Here is a 27,010-nt window from a genome sequence, read left to right on the forward strand (position 1 = left end):
AAGAAAAGAAAAGAAAAGAAGAGAAAAAGGGCCAGAATGTCCAGTTTGAGAGACTAGAAGGACAGGTCTGTCTATGTGATCTCTCTCTTCCTCTCTCTCCTTCTCCACCTCCCTTCCCAGTGTCCCCCTCCTACCCCTTCCTGCCCACCCTCTCTCCCTCTCCCTACTCTTTAGACCTACTAGGGTATGATATCATGATGAATGGTAGTGAGATAGGTAAGTATATTAACCTAACTCCTGGTTCCTACTTCATTGGGATCCTTTTTACCCTATAAATATTTATCCATAATAAATACTGGAAAGTACATCTGAAACTAATACTACATTATATGTTAATTAATTGAATTTAAATTAAAAAATGTTAATATAAAAAAAGCTTCCTTTTAAAAAAAGTTTAAAAATAAAAATTAAAAGCCTCCTTTAAAAATAAATAAATAAATACTGGATAGTCTTATTTTGTCTGTTACTACTAGCCCTATGCATCTTTTTTCTTTTCTATATTTGTTAGTACAATAATTGTATATTAGTGATTGTCAAAACCACATGGCTATTAATTTTCATTTTTGAAAACTTACGAAATAACTCATAACTTGCTTTTATCATGGTATTCTCTGTAATGGTACACTCTTAGAACAAAAAGCCTCTGTAACACATCAACTTTTCCTAATCATGTTTCCAATTAAAAGTGTTACTTTAAATAACACTTTTATAGTAAATTTAAAGACTGTAGAATAAATATAAATATTTATTCTTAGCCATACTAGATTATCCTTAGTCACACAAGAATATTTTAGATGATTGATAGACAATGTAAGAAATTTAATTCTTAGAGTTGGGGGGAAAGGAACACAAAAGCTTTCATTTGGTTAGGGATTACTTGACTTGGAGTTGTTAGCAGTTATGGAAATAATCATCTCTTAACCTCATTTTATGAACTTCTGCCAGTGATATTGGAACACATCCAAAACTATTAAAGATGTTTTGTAGCTAACTTTGAAACAATTGTTGACCTCAACCAGCAGACCTACATGACAATTTTTTGTTTGTTTTCTTTTTCAACTCACTCTGGAAAGGTGAAGAAAAAATAAAGATCAGTTCAAGAAAGCAGCCAACAGAGACTCTTCCCAACTTCTGTTAGTGAAATCTTGATACAAAATCCAACATTTTATTTTCATAAAGTTATTGGGTTCAAGTTAAAACCCGCCCCACACACACAGGGGCGCCTGGGTGGCACAGCAGTTAAGTGTCTGCCTTCGGCTCAGGGCGTGATCCCGGCGTTATGGGATCGAGCCCCACATCAGGCTCCTTCGCTGGGAGCCTGCTTCTTCCTCTCCCACTCCCCCTGCTTGTGTTCCCTCTCTCGCTGGCTGTCTCTCTCTCTATCGAATAAATAAATAAAACCTTTAAAAAAAAAAACAACCACACATAGAATTCCAAGACCAGAAAGGCTTAAAACAAGGTAGAAATCTTATAATATATAATTGTTTTTTTAAGATTCAGAACTTTCTGTTTAAATAAGTTCATCGTAGGTGACCACACATTTTAAGTATTTTTACTTAATTAAAAAGCAAACCTTGAAGTAAATAGAACCAGAGGAAGCCACATAGCTAGAAGACACTTAAAATCACAGGAATAAATATTCAGATACCAAGAAATAATATCTATTTATTAATTTACTAAAACCAATCCCCTTTATAATTGTTTTGCATTCATGGCTTTGCCAATTCAATCAATCCTCTCTTTTTTGGTGTTTGGGACATTTTTTTTTTTCTACTCAAACATATACATATAGAAGTTCTGAAGAAATTAATAAAATTCCTGAGTTAACAGCTGTTATTTTCCATAGAAGTGGTTTTTGAAAATTTAAGAAATCTTTCTCAAAGGACGTTTTAGCAAGTAGGAAACTGGAATTGAGAAAAGGGGAAAATAATCAGGCCCAGTCCTAAACCTTCCAGTCTCAGATTGGACTAACGTTCACCTCAAATGAAAGACGACCCGAGCCTGCTGAAGGGAATAAACATTCTCAGTGGGCAGTGCGGTGTTTGAAAAGTTCAAAGAGATGATGATGTGGAGAGAACAAAGATTATCTTTTTCTCTTTTGCCCAGATTTTCCCCTCAACTGGTTTCTAGGGAATATGAGCCTTCATTGTTTTGTCTAAAAAATCTATGAAAAGAGTTCAAAAAGTCACCAAAAACGCCGGTCACAATCAGAACTTCTTGGAGGGCACTAATTTCCACATTGCTAACGGAGAAAAGAGGCTTTTTCAAAGTGTGCTCTGAAAGTGTCACAGAATAACGATTTGGAGTGAGAATCATTGGAAAAACATTCAGCGATCCTGTCGTTTAAATGTAGGTGTAACACAGGGTGAACGCATGAGGTCCTGGCTTTCCTGGCTTGGCCAGCTTAGTGTCTTCCCTCCCTCTGTTCTCTGAAGATCTGGACCCTCTTTGGGCACTAAAAATAAAATTGGGAAAGGAGAGGAGAAACTGGAAAAGAAAGGCATAGAGGGGTGAGGGTGGAGTTCAGAGGACTATGGGACATATTCTGGTATATGGCAGAGTATGTGGAAAAGGGAAAAGGGGGATACTTTAGATGTTGGCTTGGACCCCTTCATGATTTTTTTCTTAATATGCAAGCCAAAGTGATACTTTGAAATCACTCTTTGGTGACCTGATACCTCTCCAAGACTGGGCCACGTAGGTCACTGCTTTATACAAATATATTTACAGCTGTCAATAAAAATAATCAGCTCAATTTTATACTCTTTGCATAGACACCAGCTTTGCCGATTTACCTAATGAAGATGTTTCCAATTTCGAGATCTAGATCCTCAATAGTTGAACAATGTTAGAGAACTAGACATTTGAGCCCTGTAGGTTTCTAGGAGTTTTCATTTCATGATTATATTTGCCGTCCAGGCTTCTAAGGGAGAGAAAAAGAAAAAAAAAAGTTATCCAAAATAGCATGTATTCCTTAGGAATAAAGAAGTCTTAGCACGGTGTCATAATTTACATGTCAGTGTCCATATAGGTGAATAAATCAAAGATAGGCGTGTTATGAAACATTTTTCTCTCCTTCCCAAAAATGTAATACATTATTTCATACTCAAGAAATTCTGATCTCATAGGAACTTTTTTGAAATCCTTGAACTCATGGTTTTTTTGTCTTTCTTTAGTCTATTTCTTTCTATTCCTCGTTCTTCAAAGCAGCCTAGCTGCTAAGTCTAAAGCAGTGGTTTTCCACCAAGTATGAGTCCGCCGCCCCCCCCCCCCCCCCCCCCCCCCCGCCCGGGGCATTTGGCACTGTCTGGAAACATTTCTGGTTGTCATGACTTGGGTTTGCCATAGGGGAGATGGAAGTTCTACTGGCACCTAGTGGGAAGAAGCCAGGGATACTGCAAAAAATATCCTGCCATACACAGGACAGCCCCCTCACAACAAAGAATGAGCTGGTTCCAACTGTTAATAGTGTCAAGGTGGAGAAACCCTCCACTGGAGCCTCCCCACTGAGATTACCATGCCTACCATGCCGCGCTACTTCTCCAGGTACCGCCACCCACCTTCCATCTTCCTGTTGTGCTTCACAGCCCATCCTTCGCCTTCATTACAACAATCAGTTTCTCACCTTATTCCATCTTCCTTAGATCAATGGCCCTTTCCACCTGGCGTCTTTGCTAATCTGCAGTGCTTCCTCATAGTTCAGCTTGGGGGAACCACGAGGTGGGGCCCAGCGTAGTAGTATAGTAATGAAATACACGGGCTATGGAAATAGACTGGATGAGTTCAAATCCCAGCCCCACCACTTACCACTTGTATAACCTTGACCAAGGTTTCTTACCCTCTCTGTGTCTCAGTTTCCCCACCTGCAAAACAGGTGGATAAAAATGGTACCCAACCACAGAGAATTGTTGTGAGAGTTAAATGAATTAATACTTGCAAAGCACTGGGAATGTTGCCTAGCACCTAAGTGCTTAATAAATGTTAACTATTGTTGGGGTGGTTGGTTGGCTCAGTCAGTTAAGCATCTGGCTTGTGGTTTTGGCTCAGGTCATGATCTCAGTGTTGTTAGATTGGTCCCCAGTCCATTGTGGAGACTGCCTAAGATTCTCTCTCTCCCTCTGCCCCCCCATCTCTATCTCAAATAAATAAATCTTTAAAAAATAAAATGAAATGAAATTTCCTGCATATATGAAAGTGATGATATCATCGTTGTTGTCGTCATCGTATTATCAGATCACATCAGCCACCGTAATTGGTCAGTCATTTCAATCCTATAGACCAATCCTGGAAAATTATTGAAATGTTTGGGGCAAAAATAAAGATGGTCTGCTTGCATTTTTCATCATATTTGTATATACAAAGTTTATATACAGTATATATTATATATACATTTCCTAGTCAAAAATATGTAGGTATAATCAGGTATAAGTTTATAAAGCAACTTAAACCCTTAAATAATTAGCTTTTATCTTAAAGGGGCAATACTTTAGGCGCTAGATTGCATATTAGGCTAAATTAATAAGGACAAAGATAAGCGTTTAACAATCAGGCTTGGGGCGCCTGGGTGGCTCAGTCCATTCAGCGTTGTTGGACTCTTAGTTTTGGCTCAGGACATGATCTCGGGGGTCCTGCTATCTAGCCCAGAGTCAGGCTCTGTGCTCAGTGGCGAGTCTGCTTCTCTTCCTCTCCCTCCCCACTCCCCACCCTGCTTATACTTTCTTTAAAATAAATAAATAAATCTTTAAAGATTAAAAAAAAAAAAAAAAAAAAGCCTTTCACAATCAGGCTTGTGAGATTGTGTTGTCTGTCATGGGGCCCTGACAGATTCATGGGTTTTGCTTTGTGAAAGGAAGGCAGAAAACCACAATACAGAAAATATGAAGAGACATATAGGGTTTGGCTTGGTTTTTCTTATTTTGATACTTAAAACTTACGGGTTATGAATGTGTGAAACTGCCACCGAACTTTAGGCCAGTTTTCCTTAATGTTGCGTCCTATTCAAATATTTGCAAGTGACCTTTGGTACTATTTTAATCATCTTATCTGTTTTAATCTTTCAGATCATAAGGCCTATGGATTCTCTGCCCCAAAAGACCATCAGGTGGTCACAGCAATAGAGTATCAAGGTAGAGTAACTTACGCTTTTCCCAGACTGTGTTGTTCGATGACTCACGAGTATGACGTGTGCGATGTTATCTATTTGTTGGGACCCTCTGCCTTACCTCACACTGTCTTCCTTCCGAAATGCTGCTCTGTGCTGTTTCTACTTGAGAACCCTTTCTCCACCTCCTCAGTGGAAATTTTGGACATTCGATGAAAGCCCTGATGTACCAAGAAGGCCTCTAATTGCATAAATTATCTGCAACAAAGCGGATCTAATTTGTGAAACTGGTAGACGGAGATCTTGCAAGGTTTCCAGCCAGCTGGATAAGGCAAATGGAGATTAACGCTGCAAACCCCACTCTACCTAATGTTTTTAGGATGACATTAATATAGCCTATTTAGGGGTGCCATTTTGTTATGTATTTTAGCTTCTTAACTATATTTACAATGCGGAGTTGAGGTTTAATGGGTATAATAAACTTTCACTTTTACAAGATGAAAAAGTTCTAGAGATTGGTTGCTTCACAACGTGAATGTACGTCACACTACGGACTTATTAAAAATCATTAAGATGGCAAAAAGTTAAAAAGTGTTCAGATGGTAAATGTTAAGATCTGTGTATTTAACCACAATTAAAAATATTTTTTTAAAAGACTAATATCCAAGGAAAACTTTATAAGGGCTTTTATAAGTTTACTTCAAATATCGACCACCTACTACTATTCTGAAGGCTCTTTTGCCTAGAACACAATGATACCAGGCAACCAGAAGAATTACCATGTCCTAAGTGTGACGCTCATTTAGGCCGGAGATTGTAAACATTTAAGAAACAAGTTTCAAATGTGTCTGAACTCTCCTCTTCACGCATGTCTTAGATTCCTGGAGATGGGAGAGAGAGGTTTGAAGGAAAGAGACAAAGATTAAAGAAGAGAAGTGGGTGGGAAGGAACTAAGTAGATTATTATTTAACTAGTACTTAAAACTGTGCCCAGCACACAGCATTATATGTGCTTCTTCAGTAAAAATGTGCTACAGTAAGAATCAGCCTGCCACTCACAAGGAACACATCACTTGATAACAAATCACTTAAATAATTATTTCTGTTAATGAAGTCCTACTATGTTACATGATTAAGCTAATAAAACATTCACTCTTTATCATGAATTAGTTTCAAGTGGAGAGAGGTGGGAAGAGCAGAGTAATGATTGGGAGTGATGTAGGGCTACGGAGCACTTGCAGAGAGAAGAAACAGGGCTGGACGAGGTGTCGAAAAGGAGACTGGAAAGGCCAGAAGAGGGATCACACAGTGAGAGGAAAAGATGGGCCAAGACTCTGAGGACAAGAGAAGTGAATTGTCCTACTTTGTCCTTTCCTGAAGGTTCTCACTGTTGGGCCCAGCAGGTACCATGAATATACGTCCCTGCCCCCCTCCCCCACCACCCAGGCCCTACGCATGGTATCTCCATTAGAATGCCAAAGTTATATTCTACAGTCTTACATTACTTTTAAAAAAATATATTGAGGTGAAATTCGCATAACCTAAAACCAGCACATTCAAGTGAATGGTTCAGGGGCATTTAGTACATTCATAATGTGGTATAACTACCACCTCTGTCTAGTTCCAAAAATTTCCATCACTCCAAACTCAAATCGTGTACCATTTACATTACTTTTTAATGCATGTTTTATTTATTTATTTGTATTTTTTTAAGATTTTATTTTATTATTATTTATTTGACAAAGAGAGACAGCGAGAGAGGGAACACAAGCGGGGAGTAGGAGAGGGAGAAGCAGGCTTCCCGCCTAGCAGGGAGCCCGATGCGGGGCTCAATCCCAGGACCCTAGGATCATGACCTGAGCCGAAGGCAGACGCTTAACGACTGAGCCATCCAGGAGCCCCGCATGTTTTATTTTTAATATAAAAAATCTTTCTATGATTTATTGCAATCAAATGTTAGTCTTACTCCTGAATAAGTATTTTCTTTCTTTCTTTCTTTCTTTCTTTCTTTCTTTCTTTCTTTCTTTCTTTCTTTCTTTCTTTCTTTCCCCTCTGCTCTTTTTAATTACGAATTATAGGGGCACCTGGGTGGCTCTGTCAGGTGAGCATCCAACTCTTGGTTTTGGCTCAGGTCAGGATTTCAGGTTCCTGAGATAGAGCCCCACATGGGGGGGGGGCTCTGTGCTCAGGGGGGAGTCTTCTCTGCCTCTGTCCTTCCCCCCGCTCGTATGCTCTCTCTCTCTCAAAAAAATAAATCCTTAAAGACAAAGATTTATATTTTGATTCTATTTCATATGTGCCCCAGTCATTCCAACTTGGCTCTCCTTAAAGCAAAAATAAATTTCTATCTTCTTCCACATTTTAGTTGTAGCATATTTCATGCAGTGACTTGATTTTAGTTAAAGCCTAAAATATCTTATGATTTGTGTATATGTATGGGTATGTTCCACCTAATTCATTTCATTTTTTTTTTTTGGTCTCTTGTCTCTCTGATGTCAACAAATCATGAATTAATTCCTTCTTTGCCATACTGCTGTTTTGTATCACTTCCCATAGTGGTGCCAAGAACAGAACAAGACTGAAGTGAGAGCAGCTTTGCTAGGCTTATAAATTATATGAGCAGCCTTTATGCAGAATGTCCAACCCTGTGAGCTATAATTCGGTTAATAGCAGGCTTTTCTTCACAGAAGGAATTTCTTGGTAATATTTCAGAGCTATGTTGGTCTTACAATTCTATTTTTGCATTATATAAGATTTTGATGATTTTTACCTTGAGCACAGATAATAAAATCAAAAGATAGTTCTCAGTACAGAATCTTAGAGAAATTAAAATTCACAGTGATTTCTATCGATGTGATTCCTAAAAGTGACAATTTTGCTACATGAAAATAGTTACTGCTTATACACTTTTTCTAAACAAAAGAATCATCTTTCCTTGACCCGAAGGAAACATACTTTTGGGAATGAAATGATCGTCTTAATAAAAAAGACTTGGTGCATTTTTATGCTTTAGTATGCCTTGTTTTGAGAAAACATGATTTATGTCTGTATCCTATCCTTTGCTGTCTCAAAGGTAACAGTTCTAGTTCAAATTTGAGTGATTGTTAAGTAAATTTGTGTTGTAGAAAGCGGGGATTTCTATCATGTCAGGGCATACTTACAACTACAACTAGAAGTTTCTCAGGGGTGAAAGCAACAGTAACCACTGATGGAGCACACGATGTGCAAAGTATCACACACGCCCAAGTGTATTAACATATTGCCTCATTTAAGCTTCACAATAGCTTCCTAAGATGAGTACTGTTATTTTGTTCTTTTTACAAATGTGAGTATAAGGTTCAAAAAGAACGAAGTAATACTCCCAACATCACACACATAGTGTATGGCAGAGGTCTAACTCCAAAAGGCCATGCCTTATGATATAGTAATCCTAGGGGCTACATACAAGATTATACTGGTCATGACTGTTGCATTCTAACTGAAAAGAGAGAGGAGCGTCTATGGCAGTTAGCTTCTCAGTGCATCTGGTTTTTATTATGCTCAGATGTTGACTCCGTGATTCTAGCTGACTTACTGTTTCTCCCAGTTCTTGAGGTCGTGGCGTTGGCATCTTCAGATCGAGGCACTGGCTATTGCCTTGCTTGGAGTGGCCCCAGAGAAACCCATAGTGAATTCCAATTTCAAATTCTAGGAAATTTGTACTCAAATTCTAAGGAATGCTAATTTCTTTTTTCGGTCTTTGGTCAAATGTCACTCTCTAAATGAGTTGAACTCTAACTACTCAGGTGTTTTGTAATTGCACACCAACACTCCTGATCTACTCTATTTCCTTGGCACTCATTGATTGCCTCCCAATGTAGCATTTAATTCACGTTTTGAAATTTCTCGCGTGCCTGACTCCCCCTGCAAATTGTGAGACCTGAAAGAACAGGGATCTTTGTTTTGCTCACTGTTATAGATCAGGAGCAATGCTGCACACACAGTAAGTACTCAACGTGTGCGTGACTTAGACCATCTCTGCACATCTTCCATGGTCATTGTGCATGAGGCGGGAGTGGTGTCACTGCATTTAGGAAAACCGTTGGTTTCATTTTTGGATGTAATTTCTGCAGAGGTTTTCCATAGAGCAATGGGACAGAAGTCAAAACTTCTTGCTGAAAAGGGCTCTGTGTGTGTGTGTGTGTGTGTGTGTGTGTGTGTGTGTGTGTGTATGTAGTTAAATACATGAAACAATGTGACTGAGTACAAATTTATTCCTAAGACCTAAGCGTGCGGGCTAAAAATGAGTGTGGGTGTGTGTTTAATTGTTGGAAACTCAACAAAATACGGGAAGGAAACCTATCTCAAACTCAAGACTCCGGAAAGTCACCACCCATTCTCCTTAATCAACAGAACAGAACTGTGTTTCCTCAGACAAGTCCCTCAGCACACATTTGTCTTTGTAGCATAATTGTAAACATGTCTGTAAAATGATGTCTCTTTATAATATAAAACCTGCTCTAAAAACTTTAGGCATCCTTAAAAACAACTTTGTGGGTTTTTTTTTTCCCTTTGCCCTTCTTTTCTCTGTCCTATTTTCTGTTTTCCATTCCCTTTTATTCTCTTTCTGTATTTCTAGCAATATGTGTGGAACTAAAGGAAAATTAGAAACTACACATAACAAAAAGAAACACCATAATTCTATCACACAGAAATCAGCACTGGGTTCATATTTTCATACCTTTTTGTATATGCTTTTTGTTCATATCTATGTGTATATTAATAAAACCGGAGATAATACAAGTATTGCTCTCTAATCCACCGAATCATGTAATATCCTGAATTGTTTTTTTTTAATGTGGCATTAAATCTGCTACATCAAAATCAGAGGTATGGAAAGGATTTGAACATAATTTCTCCTCTAGTCAAAGATGTGTGCTTTTGGGGTCAAACTATATGCATTGTAGGAAAAATATTCTCAGAAACATGAAGGTGACACTCTAGGGAGCATGACTGAAACGTACTTTAAAAATATTTACAACTGGAGCTTTCCTTTTGACAACTCAAAGCAGTTGGCAGGTAGGTGCTGGCCTATCCCCCCCCCCCCCCTGCCCTGATCAAGTCTTCTTGTTTGGACAGTTAAAAGGGGGGTTTCTTCAGAGGTTCCAGGAATTCTTTAATGACGTAACTACAGTAAATTTCCTGCAATAAAGTGACTTAAATGAGCTACAGTGAGGCAGTTAAACTTGTTGCCAAGATTAAATCTTCTCATACTTTATCTGGGTAGAGACAGGGAGTAGGAACCCATGATTTAATAGAAGACCATATATCGGTTTTGTATCAATATATCCAGAGAGAGGGTTATCAAAGAATGGGCCTGAGTGAGAACATAGCATGTTGATGCAATGTTTGTGGATCCACAGGCTGCACTGAGTGCCTTTCTTAGGCACTGGGGGTGAAGCGCCCTGTTTGCCTCCGTGACGCTCATGGCACTTATCACATGGAACAAAATTACATTATCTTATTTGTCTCTTCTCCCAGGCTATAAACTCCCTGACAACTGAGGCTGGGAATAATAAGATAAATGATAAATATTGATCATAACTGCCATTTTTAAGTTACTTACCATGTCCAGGCATGTGCGCGTTGCATATATTACTGTATTTGAAGACTCGCTACAACTCTATGAGATACTATCTTATTTTACAGATGGTAACTGAGGCGCAAGAACTAGGGGCAGTAGCCTAGTGTCATGCAATTATTATGGAGAAGAGCTATAATGCTTTCGGTTCATCTTTGGGTTAAGCCAACATGGTGCGCATTGAACTAATTTACGAATGAACGAATGAATGAATGAATGAAAGAAACTATAAAGGACTAGCTTAAGGCTGTTTAAAAATTTAGTTAAGTAAAATATAAATTCATAGGGACAATTAGAAAACAAGTATTTTTGTTATTGTTCCTAGAGGTTATTTTAGCCTGTAAATACCCAAAGAAGACCATTTCCTCCAGATTAGAGTGGAAGAAACTGGGCCGGAGTGTCTCCTTTGTCTACTACCAACAGGCTCTTCAAGGTAAGAAGCTGTAGACTTGATGAGGTGAGAGCAAGAGAACACCAAGTACAGCCTGGGTTCTTTAATTTACAAATGAGAACAGTTCGGGACTTATACTGAGACTGTGGGGTTTTTAAATTATTTCATTTTGTTTTATTTTATTTTATGTTACTTTCATCATGATCTTAATCCCTATCCCCTACTTGCTCCATTCCCCTCACCCACCTCCCCTCTGGGAACCATCAGTTTGTTCTCTATAGTTAAGAGTCTGTTTCCAGGTTTGTCTATTTCTCTCTTTTATTCCCTTTTTCTCACTGCTTTGTTTCTTAAGTTCCACATACGAGTGAGATCATATGGTATTTGTCTTTCTCTGACTGACTTATTCTGCTTAGCATAATACCCCTAGCTCTATCCATGTTGTTGCAAATGGCAAGATTTCATTCTTCTTATAGCTGAGTAACATTCCATTGTATATATATCTACCACATCTTTTTTAGCCATTCATCTATTGATGGACACTGGACTGCTTCCATAATTAGGCTATTATAAATAATGCTGCAGTAAACAGAGGGGTGCATGTATCTCTTTGAATCAGTGTTTTTGTATCTTTTCGGTAAGTACTCAGTAGTGAGATTCCTGGATTATAGGACAGTTCTGTTTTTAAATTTTTGAGGAAGCTCCATACAGTTTTCCACAATAGCTATGCCAGTTTGCATTCCCACAGGGCATAAGATTCCTTTTTCTCTACATTCTCACCAACACCTGTTGTTTCTTGTGTTTTTGATGTTAGCCATTCTGACAGGTGTGAGGTGCTATCTCATTGTAGTTTTGATTTGTATTTTCCTGATGATGAGTGAAGTTGAGCATCTTTTCATGTGACTGTTGGCCATTTGTCTGTCTTCTTTGGAGAAATGTCTGTTCATGTCTTCTGCCCATTTTCTAATTGGATTACTTGTTTTTTGGGTATTGAGTTGATTCAGTTCTTTATATATTTTGAATCCTAACCCTTTATCCGTTATATCATTTGCAAATATCTTCTTCCATTCCACAGGTTGCCTTTTAGTTTAGATTGTTTCCTTCACCGTGCAGAAACTTTTTATTTTGATGTAGTCTCAATAGTTTATTTTTGCTTTTATTTCCTTTGCCTCAGGAGACCTATCTAGAAAACTTGCCAAAGCCAATGTCAGATACACCCTTTGCTCTCTTCAAGGATTTTTATGGTTTCAGGTCTCACATTTAGGTCTTTAATCCATTTTGAGTTTATTTTTGTGTACGGTGAAAGAGAATGTGTTTTCTAAGTGTGCGATGAAACCAACAATGACTGAAACCTAGAACATAATCACCACGAAAACAAAACAGAGAACAGAAGAAGGTGAACTCCGTGGAGACCCTGGACCCTTCATGTCTCAGTTCAGCCCTCAAGGATATAAAATGCAATGCTTCTTGCTGGCCCAGTAGATTAAACTCTTGAGAGAAAGGAGGAAGAGATGATGTGGAAGTGAGAGGGAGGGTCACTGCTTGGTGGTAATCATTTTACTGGATTTCCATATGACCATCTAGAAAGCTAGGCCATCACTAAGAAGCCTATGGAGTTAAGACTTACAATTATAGTGGGGGAAGGGTAAATACAACTACCTTTAGCTAAATAATTGCTTTATTTTTAACTCTTTGTTACACATTTCTTTCCACTTGCTGTTTTTCCTGTTGAATATATAATGAGCTTTTAAAGTATCGATAACAATGGACAAAATGCTATGATGCCTGGGATTTGCCTCAAAATAATTCAGTGTTTAGAGGTACAGATGGACTAGGATAGGCCATGCATGTATTACTATTACCACTGGGTGATGAGATTTATTTTACAATACTCCATAATTTTTTGTGTGCTTGAAATTTTCCATTATAAATATTTTAAAAGTTGGAAATATAATTTAACAAGTATAAGAAGCATGTTATTATTTTAGAATACTATGCATTACTTTAACTTTAAAGAATTAAAATGTGTGAACAAATGTTCAAAGTCCATAAAGAATCTACCCCTCTTATTCTCATCTATCAAGATAGGACTGCTGCGGGCCACAGGGTTGTCTTTGCTTGAATTTTCTACTATTGCCAATCTAGCACCTGAATGTTATATAAAACACTATTTTCATTCTGTACATATTGCTACCAAAACTAATCAAAAGAGTGTTCTTAAGACCCCTTCACCTTTTCTTTTGTGGCAGTGTGATGTGGGCCACCGCCCAAAAAGTTACTGTTCCAGCTAATTGAACTAGATGCTGCAGTGTCTTCTGAAGATGGGAATGTTTGTATAAGCATATTAGAAAGGGGATGAGGCAGGAAAAAGGGTTGAATCCTCTAAAATATGAGAATATTGAACTGAATGTTCTTTTGTGAACCATATGTCATTCTAAAAAAAAAAAAGAAATTTGAAATAGCAGCATCTGTATATAATGTTTTGAATTTTTATTTTTTTATTTAAATTCAGTTAGCCAACAGATAGTACATCATTAGTTTCAGATGTTGAGTTCAATAATTCATCAGTTGCGCATAACTCATCACAACACATGCCCTCCTTAATGCCCATCACCCAGTTACCCCATCCGCCACTCACCTCCCCCCCCAGCAACCCTTGGTTTGTTTCCTATACTTAAGAGTCCTTTTTGAGTTTTTAAATTGGGTTTATTAATAGGAGAATATATGCCTTTGTCGCTGAATAAAGTGACTTGAGGAAGGTAGTATATAGAAAGTTATTTGCATTGTTATTAACATCAATGTTTTCTTTTTCTAAAAGGTGATTTTAAAGATCGAGCCGAGATGATAGATTTCAGTATACGGATCAAAAATGTTACAAGAACTGATGCTGGGAAATATCGCTGTGAAGTTAGCGCCCCATCTGAACAAGGCCAAAACCTGGAAGAAGATACGGTCACTCTAGAAGTCCTAGGTATGATGTGCTTTTATCTGTGGGATTACTGTTCCCCACCTTCTTCCCCATCACCCAGGCAACCTGGGGCCCCAGTCAGGAAAGTTCTAGAAATCACCAGCACTACCTTTACTGTAAAATCTTGGCTATTGCCTCTTTTCACCGCATTTGCTGCTGAAATTTTACTCTTACAAATTTCTTCTGACAAAATCTCTTTTCATTTCATATTAAGGTAGATCTTAATGACCCTATCGTGTACATAGGAGCGTTTCCCCAAAGAGTTTATTTTTCAGTCCCTTTCAGTATATGTGGTCTATCTCTTACCATATAAAACCCTATAACATGAAATAACAGAAAGCCAATAAAACAAGAAAGTAGGCCAGGGAAAGTATTGGAAGTTATTTGATACAAAAGAAAAGAGAAGAGAAGGGAAGGGACAGGGAGGGAAGGGGGAAGGAAAGGAAAGGAAAGGAAAGGAAAGGAAAGAAAAGAAAAGAAAAGAAAAGAAAAGAAAAGAAAAGAAAAGAAAGACAAGAAAAGAAAAGAGAAGAAAAGAAGCATTTGGTAAAGAAGGAAAATGAGTATTTACTGTGTAGCTAGTACGTGCTAGGCTCTTTCGCATATGTAATTTTACTTAATCTTCACTGACAGCTTCATTTTTATAGATGAGAAAATAGAAGCTAAATAATTTCCCCAAATCTACACAGCTAATAAGTGTCTGGACCAGGATTTGGATCCTGGTGGGATTAACTGCAAAGCCAATATGTTCAGCTTCCGTGAGAACCACTGATAGGTATTAACAGCTCATGATGACAACTGCTGGAGGAACATGATCTTTTGTTCTCCACAGATGTTAGTATAAAGTGCTTATCACAGGCAGTAAAATGACTCCTCTCCTTTCTCTGTATAACCCAGGGTCTTTCTAAAATACTAGTGGTGCACTAGTAGAGCAGAAATTTAACTCAGAAAACCTTGCAGGAGCTCGGCTGGTGTCTTAGTCTTCTACTGCTACGTAACAGATGATCACAAACCCAGCGGCTTAAAACACCAGCCATTTATCAGCTCACAGTTCTGTAGGTCTGAAGTCCAGATCGACAAGGCGGGGCTCGCTGCCCAGGGTATGATAAGGCTGAAATCAGGCAGCCACTGGGCTGAGTTCTTGTCTGAAGGTTCTGGGGAAAAGTCCACTGCCGAGCTCACTCTTGTTGTTGGCGGATTTCAGTTCCTGTGGCTGTACAACGAAGACTCCATTCCAAGCTGGCTCTGAGCTGGGGTCACACTCGGCTCCTGGGGGCACCACATTCCCCACCACGTGGCCCTCTCCATCTACAGTCCAACAGAAGCACGTTGAGTCCTTCCTGTGCTCTGAATCTCTGACTTTGCCTTCTGTGATCACCCAGAGAAAACAACTTTTCAAAGGGTCATGGAATTAGGTCCCACCCATCTATGTAATCTCCCTATCTTAAAAGACAATAAATTTGGGACCTTAGTTACATCTCCAAAATCTCTTCAAAGGAGTACCTAGATTCGCGTTTATGGGTCAGGCCTGCAAATGGCATATATGACTTTTCCCACATGCCATTGACCAGAACTCATGCATATGACCCCATCTGGCTGCAAGGGGGCTGGTGAATGTGATCTGGCTGTGTGCCCATGAAGAAAGGAAATGGATCTCTTGAACAAGTAGCCAGTCTCTACCACAGGTGTCCAATAAGCCCATCTTAACCTGGCTGGGAAAATCCTTGTTTAGCTTGTAAATAACTGGTGCCATTTGAATTCCCTCCTTCAGTGGCTCCGGCAGTTCCATCCTGTGAAGTACCCAATTCTGCTCTGAGTGGGACTGTGGTAGAGCTGCGATGTCAAGACAAAGAAGGGAATCCCGCTCCTGAGTACACATGGTTTAAGGATGGCGTCCCTTTGTCAGAGAATCCAAAACTTGGCTCCCAAAGCACCAACAGCTCCTATACAATGAATACAAAATCCGGAACTCTGGTAAGGTCATTTCAAGCACTGGTCTTGTATCTGGAGAAGAAAAAGTATTAGACTGGAAATGATGGAGAATAGAGGGCTGATACCGTTGCTTAAGTGGAGAGAGGAAAGGGCAGCGGGAAAGATGGTGGTAGACGTCCAGGGAAGTGATGGAAAAGGCTCTACCAGAGATGGGAAGACAATACAAAGAACTAAAAATAATAATTTTAACAAATGTTAAGAGGTTCATTCCTTCACTCTACTAGTACACAACAACATTCAAAAACTAGATCCTTTGGTAAGTAATAAAGCATATTTGATAAAGTGGCTAAATAATAAAACATATCGACGGACGTGGCTCCTTGAGGGGGACCACACTCCCGCCCTCGCAGCACCAGCAGACTCAGTCAGCAGGTCCGATAGATTTTACACTGAGACCTTGGGCAGAAAAACTGCCGTCACACGTTGCTATATTTACTTTTCAAATTTATTTTTTCTCAGAGCAGGTGATAAAAGCCCCAAGGAAAGTTTGATATAGATTCACTTTCCCTACTTAGCCTCCACCCTTGAAATATCTTATGATGTCAAAGGGAGGCACCAGGGTGGGTTCTCTCCTGAGAAATAGGCAACAAAGACTCCAGTGTATGGATGACAATGACTTTTAATGACCAGTTATGTGCTAGTAGGTCATTTACGGTTTTAGTCTAGCTTATCGTTAATACTTACCCTTGGCCTTGCATTCCTGGTGAATATTTTTATAGTCTGGCTTTTGGGACAGTGAGAGATGATTTCGTAAAGTGAAATACACGAGGGGAAACTTCCTTTTACATGTTGAAGCATACAGAACAAAGGGGGATGTGGGTAGTGGGTAATGACAAGTGAGAGAGAAAAGGGTTAGTAGATCAAAAACCCAGCTGCTCTTAGGAACATGTATTGCATGACGATCCAAGACCACGAGGAGGTGCTCCTTAGAGATTCATGGCTGTGGTCAACGGTGACCACGGCGGTACTGAGGGTGTGACAGGAGGGCACCGAAAGCATGATTCTGGACACCCCTCTCTCCCTCTGTGCTGGTCCTAGCAGGATCCTTTAAGGCATTCAGGATCCACCGCATTTCCTTCCTCCCTTCCCTTCATTCCTGCTATCCATCCACCCATCACTCCCTCCTTCCTTCCATCCCTCCCTCCTTCCTTCCTTCCTTCCTTCCTTCCTTCCTTCCTTCCTTCCTTCCTCCCTTCCTTTTTTCCTTTCGTCTATCCTCCCTCCCTCCCTTCCTTCTTTCCTTCCTTCCCTCCCTCCCTTCCAGAAATTCACCAAGGAGATAAATCCACTAATAACAGTTATGAAGCCTGTTACACCAAAGTCTTGCCTTTCAGTTTTTTTGGCAGAGTAGAAGGAGCAAAGGTTAGACCTTTCAGAAAATCCTTTCAAAATTTTTAAAAATTCCACTACTGGTAGAATTTGTAATGCTCTAAACTACACTGATTAAGATTTTCCTCGACCCTCTGCTACTTCCTGGTAGTAGCTCTGGCACTTTAGAGGAGGCGTTCATTATTTGCTGCTATAGTGAACTCACTGTGGCTGAGAAAACTGCATCAGCCCTTCCCGAAAGCCCAAGGAGGCCTTCTTTTACAAACGGTGCTTCCTGGGAATTAGAAATACCGACAAAACTTTAATACTACCATGTGCTGTAAACTTTAAAAAATGCCCATTGCCTTCCTAACCTACCACTTCCTCAGTATCACAAAACAAAGACACTTCCCTATATATATTTAAGTCTTTCTCTGTCAAAATAAACAGGAAGCCTAGCTACTGACCCCTTGGAGGCATGGCAGAGTCCTGAATTCACAGTAGAGACATCAAGTCCTAACTCCTGAAAAAGGAAAGACCAACTTAATGCTAAAATTCAAGAGACACGGTTACTTTAGGAGTCTACTTACAGATTTATTGCTTAAAATGTATATTTATTTTCCTTCCACAAATAGCAATTTAACACTGTTTCAAAACTAGACAGTGGAGAATATTCCTGTGAAGCCCGTAATTCTGTTGGACATCGCAGGTGTCCGGGGAAACGAATGCAAGTAGGTAAGCATGAAAAATTGGTTCCTCCCATGCTTATTGGGAGGAACAATGGTTTGCAGTGAGAGTACACATGTACTTGGGGATGGGAAGGAGCAAGGGGTAGGACTGCGCCTGAGTGATTGGAAGAATGAACCAGAGGGAATGTTTAAAATTAGCTTGACATAATGTGTTGCGGAAAGCAATCATGCTGTTCTTAGTCCATGTCCCAAACAAGCCAAGAATATTTAGCACTCTACTTTTCAAGTTTTTGAATTTTTCAAATCATTGTTTTAAAAATATGCTTGTCTGGGCAGTCTTCTTTCAAGCAAAAGCTAAGAGTCTTGTAAATTGCTCAGGGTCAAGGATTTGGTATGGGGTTCAATTTCCAGCTCTGTCACGTACTAGCTACATATTTCGGGTGAATTATCTAACCTCAATCTCCCCAAAATAGAAGTAGTAATATGCTGTCTTCGTTGGGTTATGGCTCAATCAGTAGAGCATGGGACTCTTGATCTTAGCGTCATGAGTTCAAGTCCCACATTGGGAGCAGATCTTACTTAACAAAAAGAAAAAGTAATCGGTATTTAAAAGGGTTAGGATAATACTGGCATATCGTGAGCACTCTCAGGAGTTGGCTATTTTAGTGGTTGATCATTTTTCCAATCCCCTAAAATACTGTGCTTTACTTATCCCAGGGTGGGCTCTCAAAAAAGACATGTCGAATGCAGTTATGAATCTCTATCTGCTATAAAACACGGCTGTCATACACTTCACAAATTAGCTTCTTAGAAGTCAATAAAATCAGACGCAGGAATCTTTTCAGATTATAAGAGTTTCAGAGCACACATTTTTTTTCATTTCATTTTAATAATTTGGTTCAATTTTCCCTTTGTGAAAGTCCTGTGCTTTGAAAAAGAGTATGTAATAGGGCTAGCTGGAGGTGGCCCTGGGGTTAAAGGTCACTCGGGAGGGCTGCACCCTGCAGGAGAATACCCACGCCAGTCACATGGCTTTCTTTGGAGCTGAATGAGTTTTCCATTATTGGTGAAATTGACACAGATGATGATGTAGAAGAATTTTGAGTAGAATTGGGGGGTGTGGTGGTTGAATACATGACTTCACTGAACTTTGAAGATCACTTCCAATCTGACATTTAATCCTTTGAAGTATTATCTCCCCAAATGAATGCAAGAATACCATGCATGTAATTTCTGAATCATGGAACTTCAAGTTAAGATTCTTGCAAAGCTCAATTCTGTTCATATTTTCAATCACTTTTGGAACGTTTCCTGTAAGTGAATCACCTGAACAGGCTTCAGCAGCATGGAACTCTCCCTGTGACGGTATAGCGGCAAAGGGGAGCTCATTTGAATTTTTTCAATTTAATAACTACATCTGTCCATCTACTTGACCCAAATTCATGCATGATTTATTTTGCATTCCAGATGATCTCAACATAAGTGGCATCATAGCAGCTGTGGTAGTTGTGGCCTTAGTGATTTCTGTTTGTGGCCTTGGCGTGTGCTATGCTCAGAGGAAAGGCTACTTTTCAAGTAAGTGAATTTCACCCTTCTTTGCTAGACAACTCCCTGTGGACATATAGAATTTTCTTACGGGACCTCGTTTCTCCTAATTGGTTCTAACAAAGTCTCGAGTGTATTTTTCCTTGACTTTTCTGCAGTAGAAAATGTGACATGTAGGTGAGTTATGAAGCACCTGGGCAAACAGAGGGAGAAAAGGCAGAGCTTCCTCACGGCAACATTCGGGAAACACCACAGAGTATGTGAGAGGCACCGTGGGGTGGCGTATGGAGTGATACTGAGAGATAGTCAATGCACATGGATATTTATAGCATACCGACATGTATTTAAGAGCCTGTTAAGTTAGGAAGTATATATCTCAAGATGTAAATTTATTTCCAGTTTTATCATAAGAAGTCTCATTGAAATAAATTAGTAAATATTTTACCAGTGTAGAACAGTGGAATGTTGAATGTCAAATTTAGCACAGCTGTATATAGCATTGTTCGATAAAAACTAGAAACCTATAGTATTACAGTTGCTTCTGGACAAAGTTTTTAATTCTTTGAGTTTAGACCTCTTATAACTCCAAACCCCCATTTGATGATAAAATAGGTTTGATATGAATGAAATGAAAAAATAATGATGTTTTATTCTCTTAATGTATTTCTTTACTCCCAGTCTTTAAAATTTTCTGAGAGCTCAAAAGCTGCAGAACTCCATCAAGTCCACTGGGAATGGTGTATAAAGCATAATTTTTTCATAGACTAGTAAATAAATTTATAGCATATGCAAGTTTTAGACCCACTTTTATAGTGAGCAGTAATTTTAGAATTTAGGTTTAAAAAACATACTAACGTAAAACTTAACCTATAAATAGATATGAAGTGTCATAAGATGTTTCCACGGCGGTGTTTCAAGAATGTTCCCTATAATTAAGAATAGCTGCTCTGTGAATTAATAGCTCTTTTCTTTGGTGCTCTGATCTTAGTCCAGCGTAAATGTAACTTTATGAATGGAATCCAGCTGAGTCCTCCTGCTGGTCACCAGTGAAAGGACAGACAGATAAGATTACAACTGCAAAATTCTCGTTGTCTTTATCTCTACTTGCAAAGAGTATCTTTATTGGAGACTTGGTAAAGGCATTTTTCTTAAAATACTGAATTAATTAAAGATCTGACTTGGGTATTATGAATTTATTAATGAAGAATATACTCCCATTCTCAGCTGGCAGAAAAATCTATTCAAGAGGATAATTTTCTTGAACTTGATTTCAGACGGGAATTGGCAAACTATGACCGGTGGACTAAATCCAGCCTGCAACCCACCTGTTTTTCTGTGGCCCACAAGCTAAGAATGGTTTTTACGAATGAACATTTACAACCTGTTTGATAATAAGGAACACTAACTTTGAATCCCAATTAAGAGAAATGTTATCCCCAGCCAACAAGAGAATTCCATTTTTCCAATTAATAGACCTATACTAAAAGCTTTGATTATTATTATTATATTTCGAATTTTATTAATAAAAATTTTTGGAAACTTGGTCTTCCTATATAAGTACCTACTTAATATCCTCAATTCTACCCCTTGGCCCACAAAGCCTAAATATTTGCCTTGTGGCCCTTTACAGAAAAACTTTGCCAACCCTTGATTTAGAAAATACAAATGTCACTGAGAGAGAATCAAGACTGAGAAGAAGAAATCAAGCCTAAACTCGCTTTTATATGAATATGTATCATGCCATATTAACTCTTGCATTAATGATATACACTTATTCTTTTGTAGAAGAGACCTCGTTCCAGTAAGTATACTTTCTTAAATGCATGCCTTTCCCCCGTATTAGCTAATTTTCTGTTAATCATCTGTTTAAAGTCAAACATGGAAAGTTGGGTTGTTTACAAAGGTTTTATCCTATGGGAAGTGACTCAGATTCATCCAGAAATACATCCCATCTCATGCCTAATGCCTAAGTGTCAATGTTGTTTAATTACCTAGAGAAGACATGTAGTCACTAATTTGACTCTGTAGGCATTTCAATAGTACTACTTTAAAAAATATATTTGCTAATGAATCATGGAACACTACATCAAAAACTAAGGATGTACTGTATGGTGACTAACATAACATAATAAAAATTATTATTAAAAAATATATATTTGCCATATTTTGCTAAATTAAAAATTTTCAAATAAAATTTTACCGAACAGCCGTTTTCACATTGAATTGAATACTTATTTTGTGTCCAACACTGTCCTAGGGAGTGGCAATACAGCAGTGAACGAAATGGGTCATACAACTCTCTGCCTCATGGAGCTTACATAGAGAAAGGTGGAAAGTAAACACACTGTAAACTCTACAGTACATCAGACTGTGAAAAGTATTAGGGAGGAAACTAAAGTGGATGAGAGAATAGAGAATACACGAGTAGGAGTGGAGATTGTCTTTGAGGGTGGTTAGGTGGTTCATTCATGGATGAAATGATGTTTGAGAAGGACCGGAAGGAGCAGAAAGAGCAAATTATGCAGATACCCATGAGAAGAGCGTGCACGCAGAGGAGAAGGAACAGATGGAAAGGTCTAGCGGCCAGGCACACTTGGAGTATCCGAGGCACATCGAGGGGATCGGTGTGGCTGAAACTGAGTGAGGACAATGGAGGGAGGGATGAGTGCCCAAAAGCAGTGGAGGCCAGATGACAGGGCGCCCCTTCTAGGCAGTTGTGAGGAGTTTGACTTTGATTCTGAGTAAGATGGGAAGTCATTGGAAGGCTGTGAGTCAGGAAGTAGTACCCTGTTACTTAATTCTTAGAAGCTCACATTCACTGCTCTGTTAAGAATCAACTATAAGGTAGCAAAGAGTGGAGGAAGCAGTTAGGAAGCTACTCAATTATTAGCCAGCCAAGAGAAAATGGTGGCTGGTTCCAAGTGATGGTGTTGGAGATGTGAAGTGAAAGGATTCTGGATACATTTTGAACAATTTAACTGACTGGTTGGATGTGGATGTGGGAGAAACAGAGAAAAATCAAAGAGAGCCCCATGGCTATGAGAAGAGTGATGTTACCATTTACTGAAACATGTAGGTCTTCGAGAGGAGCAGGTTTGGGAGCGTTAGGTGGGAAGGTCTGGAATGTTTGGGAACTTTAAGTCTGTTCCCAGACTTCCTGCTCAACCCTGGTCACTCGGTCTAATCTGATCGCAGTACAAGTCCAAGATGAGCTCCAAGTTACCAGGACTAGCAGGAACAAAGTGGGAGAGTTCAGAAAACAGTGTTGCCTGATGGTATATAGCCACCCCACATCCCACACCAGGCAATTGTGAGGATTTCCACTTTTATTGGGGAAGATGGAAAGTAATTGGAGGGTTTTGAGCAGAAGAGAGCACCATCTTACATAAGGAGCAAAGTTGGCATTGCTACCGTAAGGAAGGTTATTCTCTTCAATCTCAATGTCTCTTAATGACCCAGGTAGGAATCCGGGAGGCAGTATCTTTATTCCTAGATACATCTCCTGCCATTTGTCAAATCCATGGCCCTTAAAGGTTGTTGGATAATGAACTGAATGTTATATTAATTTGCTAGGACTGCTGTCACAAAGTGCCACAGACTGAGTAGCTTAAACAGAAATTCATTTTCTTAAGCTCCGGAGTCTACAAGTCCAGATCAAGGTGACAGCAGAGTTGGTACTTTCTGAGGGCTGTGAGGGAAGATCGGTCCCAAGCCTCTTCTCCTTGGCTTGTACATGGTCTTCTGTCTTCACGTTGTCTCCCCTCTGCCTCTGTTTGTCTCCACACTTACTCTTCCTATAAGGCCAGCAGTCATATTAGATTAGGGTCCACCCTAGTGACCTCATTTTAATTTAATCACCTTTTTAAAGACCCTATCTTCAAATACGGTCACATTTTGAGGTATTGGTGGTTGGAACTTCAGCATAAATTGTTGAGGAAGTCACAGTTCAGCCTATAACAGATAACTAGAACCCTAGTCACCATGTAAAACTTTCTTTCCATGGGAAAAAAATGAATTTTGATTATAATGTTCAAGTTTTCAAAATGCTAAACATTAACAAGTTGCTAAGTTAAAAGTGAGTAAGTCTCTGTTTGCATGTTCCAGAGAAATCTTTAGCCCTAGACTGCAGTGAGATACACAGGGCTTCACAGGCTGATACTTTGTTATATGGCTTTCTCAATGGGATAGTGTGTATAAATGTAAGAAATTCAGTTAGGGTTGCTTGCATTTTTAAATATTGTCTTTTATATTCCATAAACAGGAAGAGTAGCTCTGCATCTAAAGCCACCACAATGAGTGAAAATGTGAGTATTTTTAAAGTATATTTATAGATCGGATGTGTTGAGGAACTAGGGCAGGGAAATGAAATAATTGTACAGAAGTCATGGATTTTCACTTTTAATATACTTTGTGTGAGGGTCTATGACTGGTCTTCAGAAGGAGGTGGGTGAATGTTGGCTTCCATCCTCTGTCTGGGATGGGATGATAAAGTGGCCTGGCATTTGTAGAGCAATGGGGCTTTGCCATGCCATTCTTTTTCTCATGACGTTTGCTATCATTAGCCTCCTAGCATCATTAGGCCTGGTGCTATTAGCTCCAATTCACAGATGAGGAAATTGAGACCCAAGTTCTCGCAGGATCACAGTGGGGGGGCTGGATCCAGGTACCCTGATTCTTGTCATCTTGCCCAAGCAGATGGCTTCCCCCAGATCTGTGATTCCAGGACTCTCCTTTGGTTATCAGAGAACTTGGAACAGTTAGGAATATGGAATGTCCTCTGCTATTGCCGAAAGGAGTATTTCAGAAATCCCTGAAGGGAGACAATAATTATCTAATTCGGATGGTTCAGGCAACATAATTTGGACCCTTCTGTGCTTTTGCATTTGTGAACATTACAGTGAAGCAGCAAATACCGTCATGGCTCAGATTTCGTAGCTCTTTGGATGGGTATTCAACCTTCTGGATTTTTTTTCAGGAGTACGGGAGGTAAAGGAGGAAGGTTTCCAGTGTTTTTACAGGTCTAAGCCCTTTCTTAAGAAATGGAGCCTGGTTCTCTGCACTCCTTGGCAGTCAGTGGCAGGGATTCTCTTAGATTTCCTACATGTAAAAGCTCGGGGTAGGCAGTGGACACCGGTATTTTAAACACTCGAGTGATTCTAATGGACAGTAACTTTGCGACCTACTTATTGTTCCATAGATTTTTTTTCTGTCAAAATTTGATTTTTTTTAAATTGTCTACTCTACAGTCTCTCATGGAAGTCACTTTATTTTGTAGGTTACTGTACCACAATCGTATTATTCTTTCATTAGCAGATAAGCAGTATGTAACGCTATCATATTTGTGCCTATAATTTATAGAAAACACTCCTTAAATGTTAAATAATCTCATCCTTCTGAACAGTAGGAGACACTTTGTGGCCGAGTCAGAAGAGCAAAAACCTTTTTATTTTTTCATTGTCTTCTTCTCAGTTGCCCTCATCTACTGAGAGGTCGAGCCTCCAATTCTGGTTTTGCCCTAGAGCCTGACTTCTCAGCAATCTTGGCATGATTGACAATTTCTCATCATTCTTATATTGTCATTTCTTATATAAGTTCTTATACAATGAATTCTTATAATTTTTCATATTTTCCTTTGGGGGGGGCTGTACCGTGATGCTTAGCAGCACCCCAACCTCTACCCGCTAGATGCCAGGAGCATACCCCAAGCAGATAAGATTTCTCCCACTCTAACTCCCACTCCCGACTTTTTTACTCTTTAGGCAAAGTTTCAGAGACCCTGTCTCCTAGTATTTATTTAATTCCCCACAAAATAGATTTAGTTAACTCTATGCTGGTTTGTACCTATAAATTCTCATAGTGCATGTAGCTTTATACTGATAACATTTATATATTTCTTTAAATATGAATTAACACATTAAACTTGTTTTTTTCCCTTTTCCTAGGATTTCAAGCATACAAAATCCTTTATAATTTAAAAGAATTCCACCTTTGAGATACGCCAGATCCACAGTTGTTACACAAGTTATTAAAAGATTATAAAACTCTGCTTTGTCTTACATTTGCAAAGAGGTACATGAGGAGATGAAGTTGGTATTTCATGATAATTTTTATGATCATTAAATTACTTGAAATTGTTATTTTAAACAAATAGTTCTGTCAGCACCTAAATAAAATCCAGTCTGGCTTCTTGCGTCTGGACTAAGTTAAAAGAATCACAGAACTTTGTAATATTCTGAGGTTTATGAAATGTTAAATGTCCTAACTTCTAGAGAAACTTACTAAAATATATGATACTGATTTTGAAATTAATCCAACGAGCATGAAAATACAAACTGTGTGCACCCTCTGTGCAGGAGTCTGATTTACAGGGTTCAGAAACTACTGACAGACGCAAAAGGAACCTCTGGTCTCATTTCTACCAGAATCCTCTTTTCTCCCCTAATACAGTCCTTATTCCGCTGCTCATTTGTCACTAATCTATTCACAGAAGGGAGGTAGGAGGAGAGGGTTATTCCCAAGGATTTGCACTTTGTGTTTATTTTTATTTCTGGGAACCAAAAGCAACATGAAGAAAAATACCTAATGACCAGAGCTCACTCCCCTGGTGTGTGGCATTGATTTTTTCCATTAAACATAATTTTGAGAGTCAAACACAAACCCAAGTGTCTTATTTCACTTGAGTTGTTTGTTGCTCTTTCCTTCCTCTAAGACCCCTTTGAAGACATCAGGGACCTTGACCTCAGAACTCATCACTGGACCCTACACACATAACCTTGCAGATACCTTTCTCCGCATGATGGTGACTTCGTGTTGATTTTCATATGATTTTCTCTGAAAACCATGCAGTGAAATTCTGGGCTGGGCCGAGTCCCTTGCTGGCCCATCCTGCTTATTGCAGAGGTAGGCATATAGAGAGGAGAAGGGGCTGTCAGACAAGTGAAATGAAAGGGCTCACTGTGGGCTTCCTACACTGGTTGCCCTGCTTGATACATAGAAGACACAGGAGAAACAGTGGCCGAAATGAAAAATTGGTCTAATCATCTGGTTTCTCCACTGATTAATCATAAAGGCGTCCAAGCTAGTGTTATAGAGTGAAAATTCCAATGATCCGTGTAATAGTAAGAACAATTAGACTGTGTTAGAAAAGCATACTCTTTTATAACTTAGTGTGATTATTTAATTCATATAAAATATGGGTAATAAAATATAGGTAGGGCATTTCCAGTTCTGGGCAAATCTGGATGAAAAGGTTACTCATGAACTTCGTCAACTTTGAACATGGTTAAGCTGCTTTTAAAGGAATCCATTCTTTTTTCCCACTAGACAAAGCAAATCCCAGGATTTACTGGACAAACAGCTTAAGCACTGGCATGTACCTGGACACCACACCAGGTCACTGG

The 27,010-nt window shown here is 39.1% G+C and overlaps 1 protein-coding gene across 5 annotated transcripts in view; it reads left to right on the forward strand.

Moving 5' to 3' along the window:
* JAM2 (junctional adhesion molecule 2) overlaps positions 1–26,261 on the forward strand; it is an 80,939-nt gene extending 54,678 nt beyond the window's left edge. For 2 of the 5 annotated variants that reach the window (XM_026518850.4, XM_026518923.4), the window contains exons 2-10: positions 5,061–5,126; positions 11,046–11,153; positions 13,927–14,079; positions 15,848–16,050; positions 18,012–18,111; positions 19,533–19,640; positions 21,396–21,411; positions 23,872–23,914; positions 25,553–26,261. In XM_026518850.4, coding sequence (XP_026374635.1) covers positions 5,061–5,126; positions 11,046–11,153; positions 13,927–14,079; positions 15,848–16,050; positions 18,012–18,111; positions 19,533–19,640; positions 21,396–21,411; positions 23,872–23,914; positions 25,553–25,585 — 830 coding nt within the window. In that variant the 3' untranslated portion in view covers positions 25,586–26,261. The other 3 variants (XM_057306878.1, XM_057306879.1, XM_044379652.3) reach the window with 2 other exon arrangements.
* Positions 26,262–27,010: the final 749 nt, after the last annotated feature.

This window comes from Ursus arctos, unplaced genomic scaffold, assembly GCF_023065955.2.
Source record: "Ursus arctos isolate Adak ecotype North America unplaced genomic scaffold, UrsArc2.0 scaffold_4, whole genome shotgun sequence".
Taxonomy (NCBI): domain Eukaryota; kingdom Metazoa; phylum Chordata; class Mammalia; order Carnivora; family Ursidae; genus Ursus; species Ursus arctos.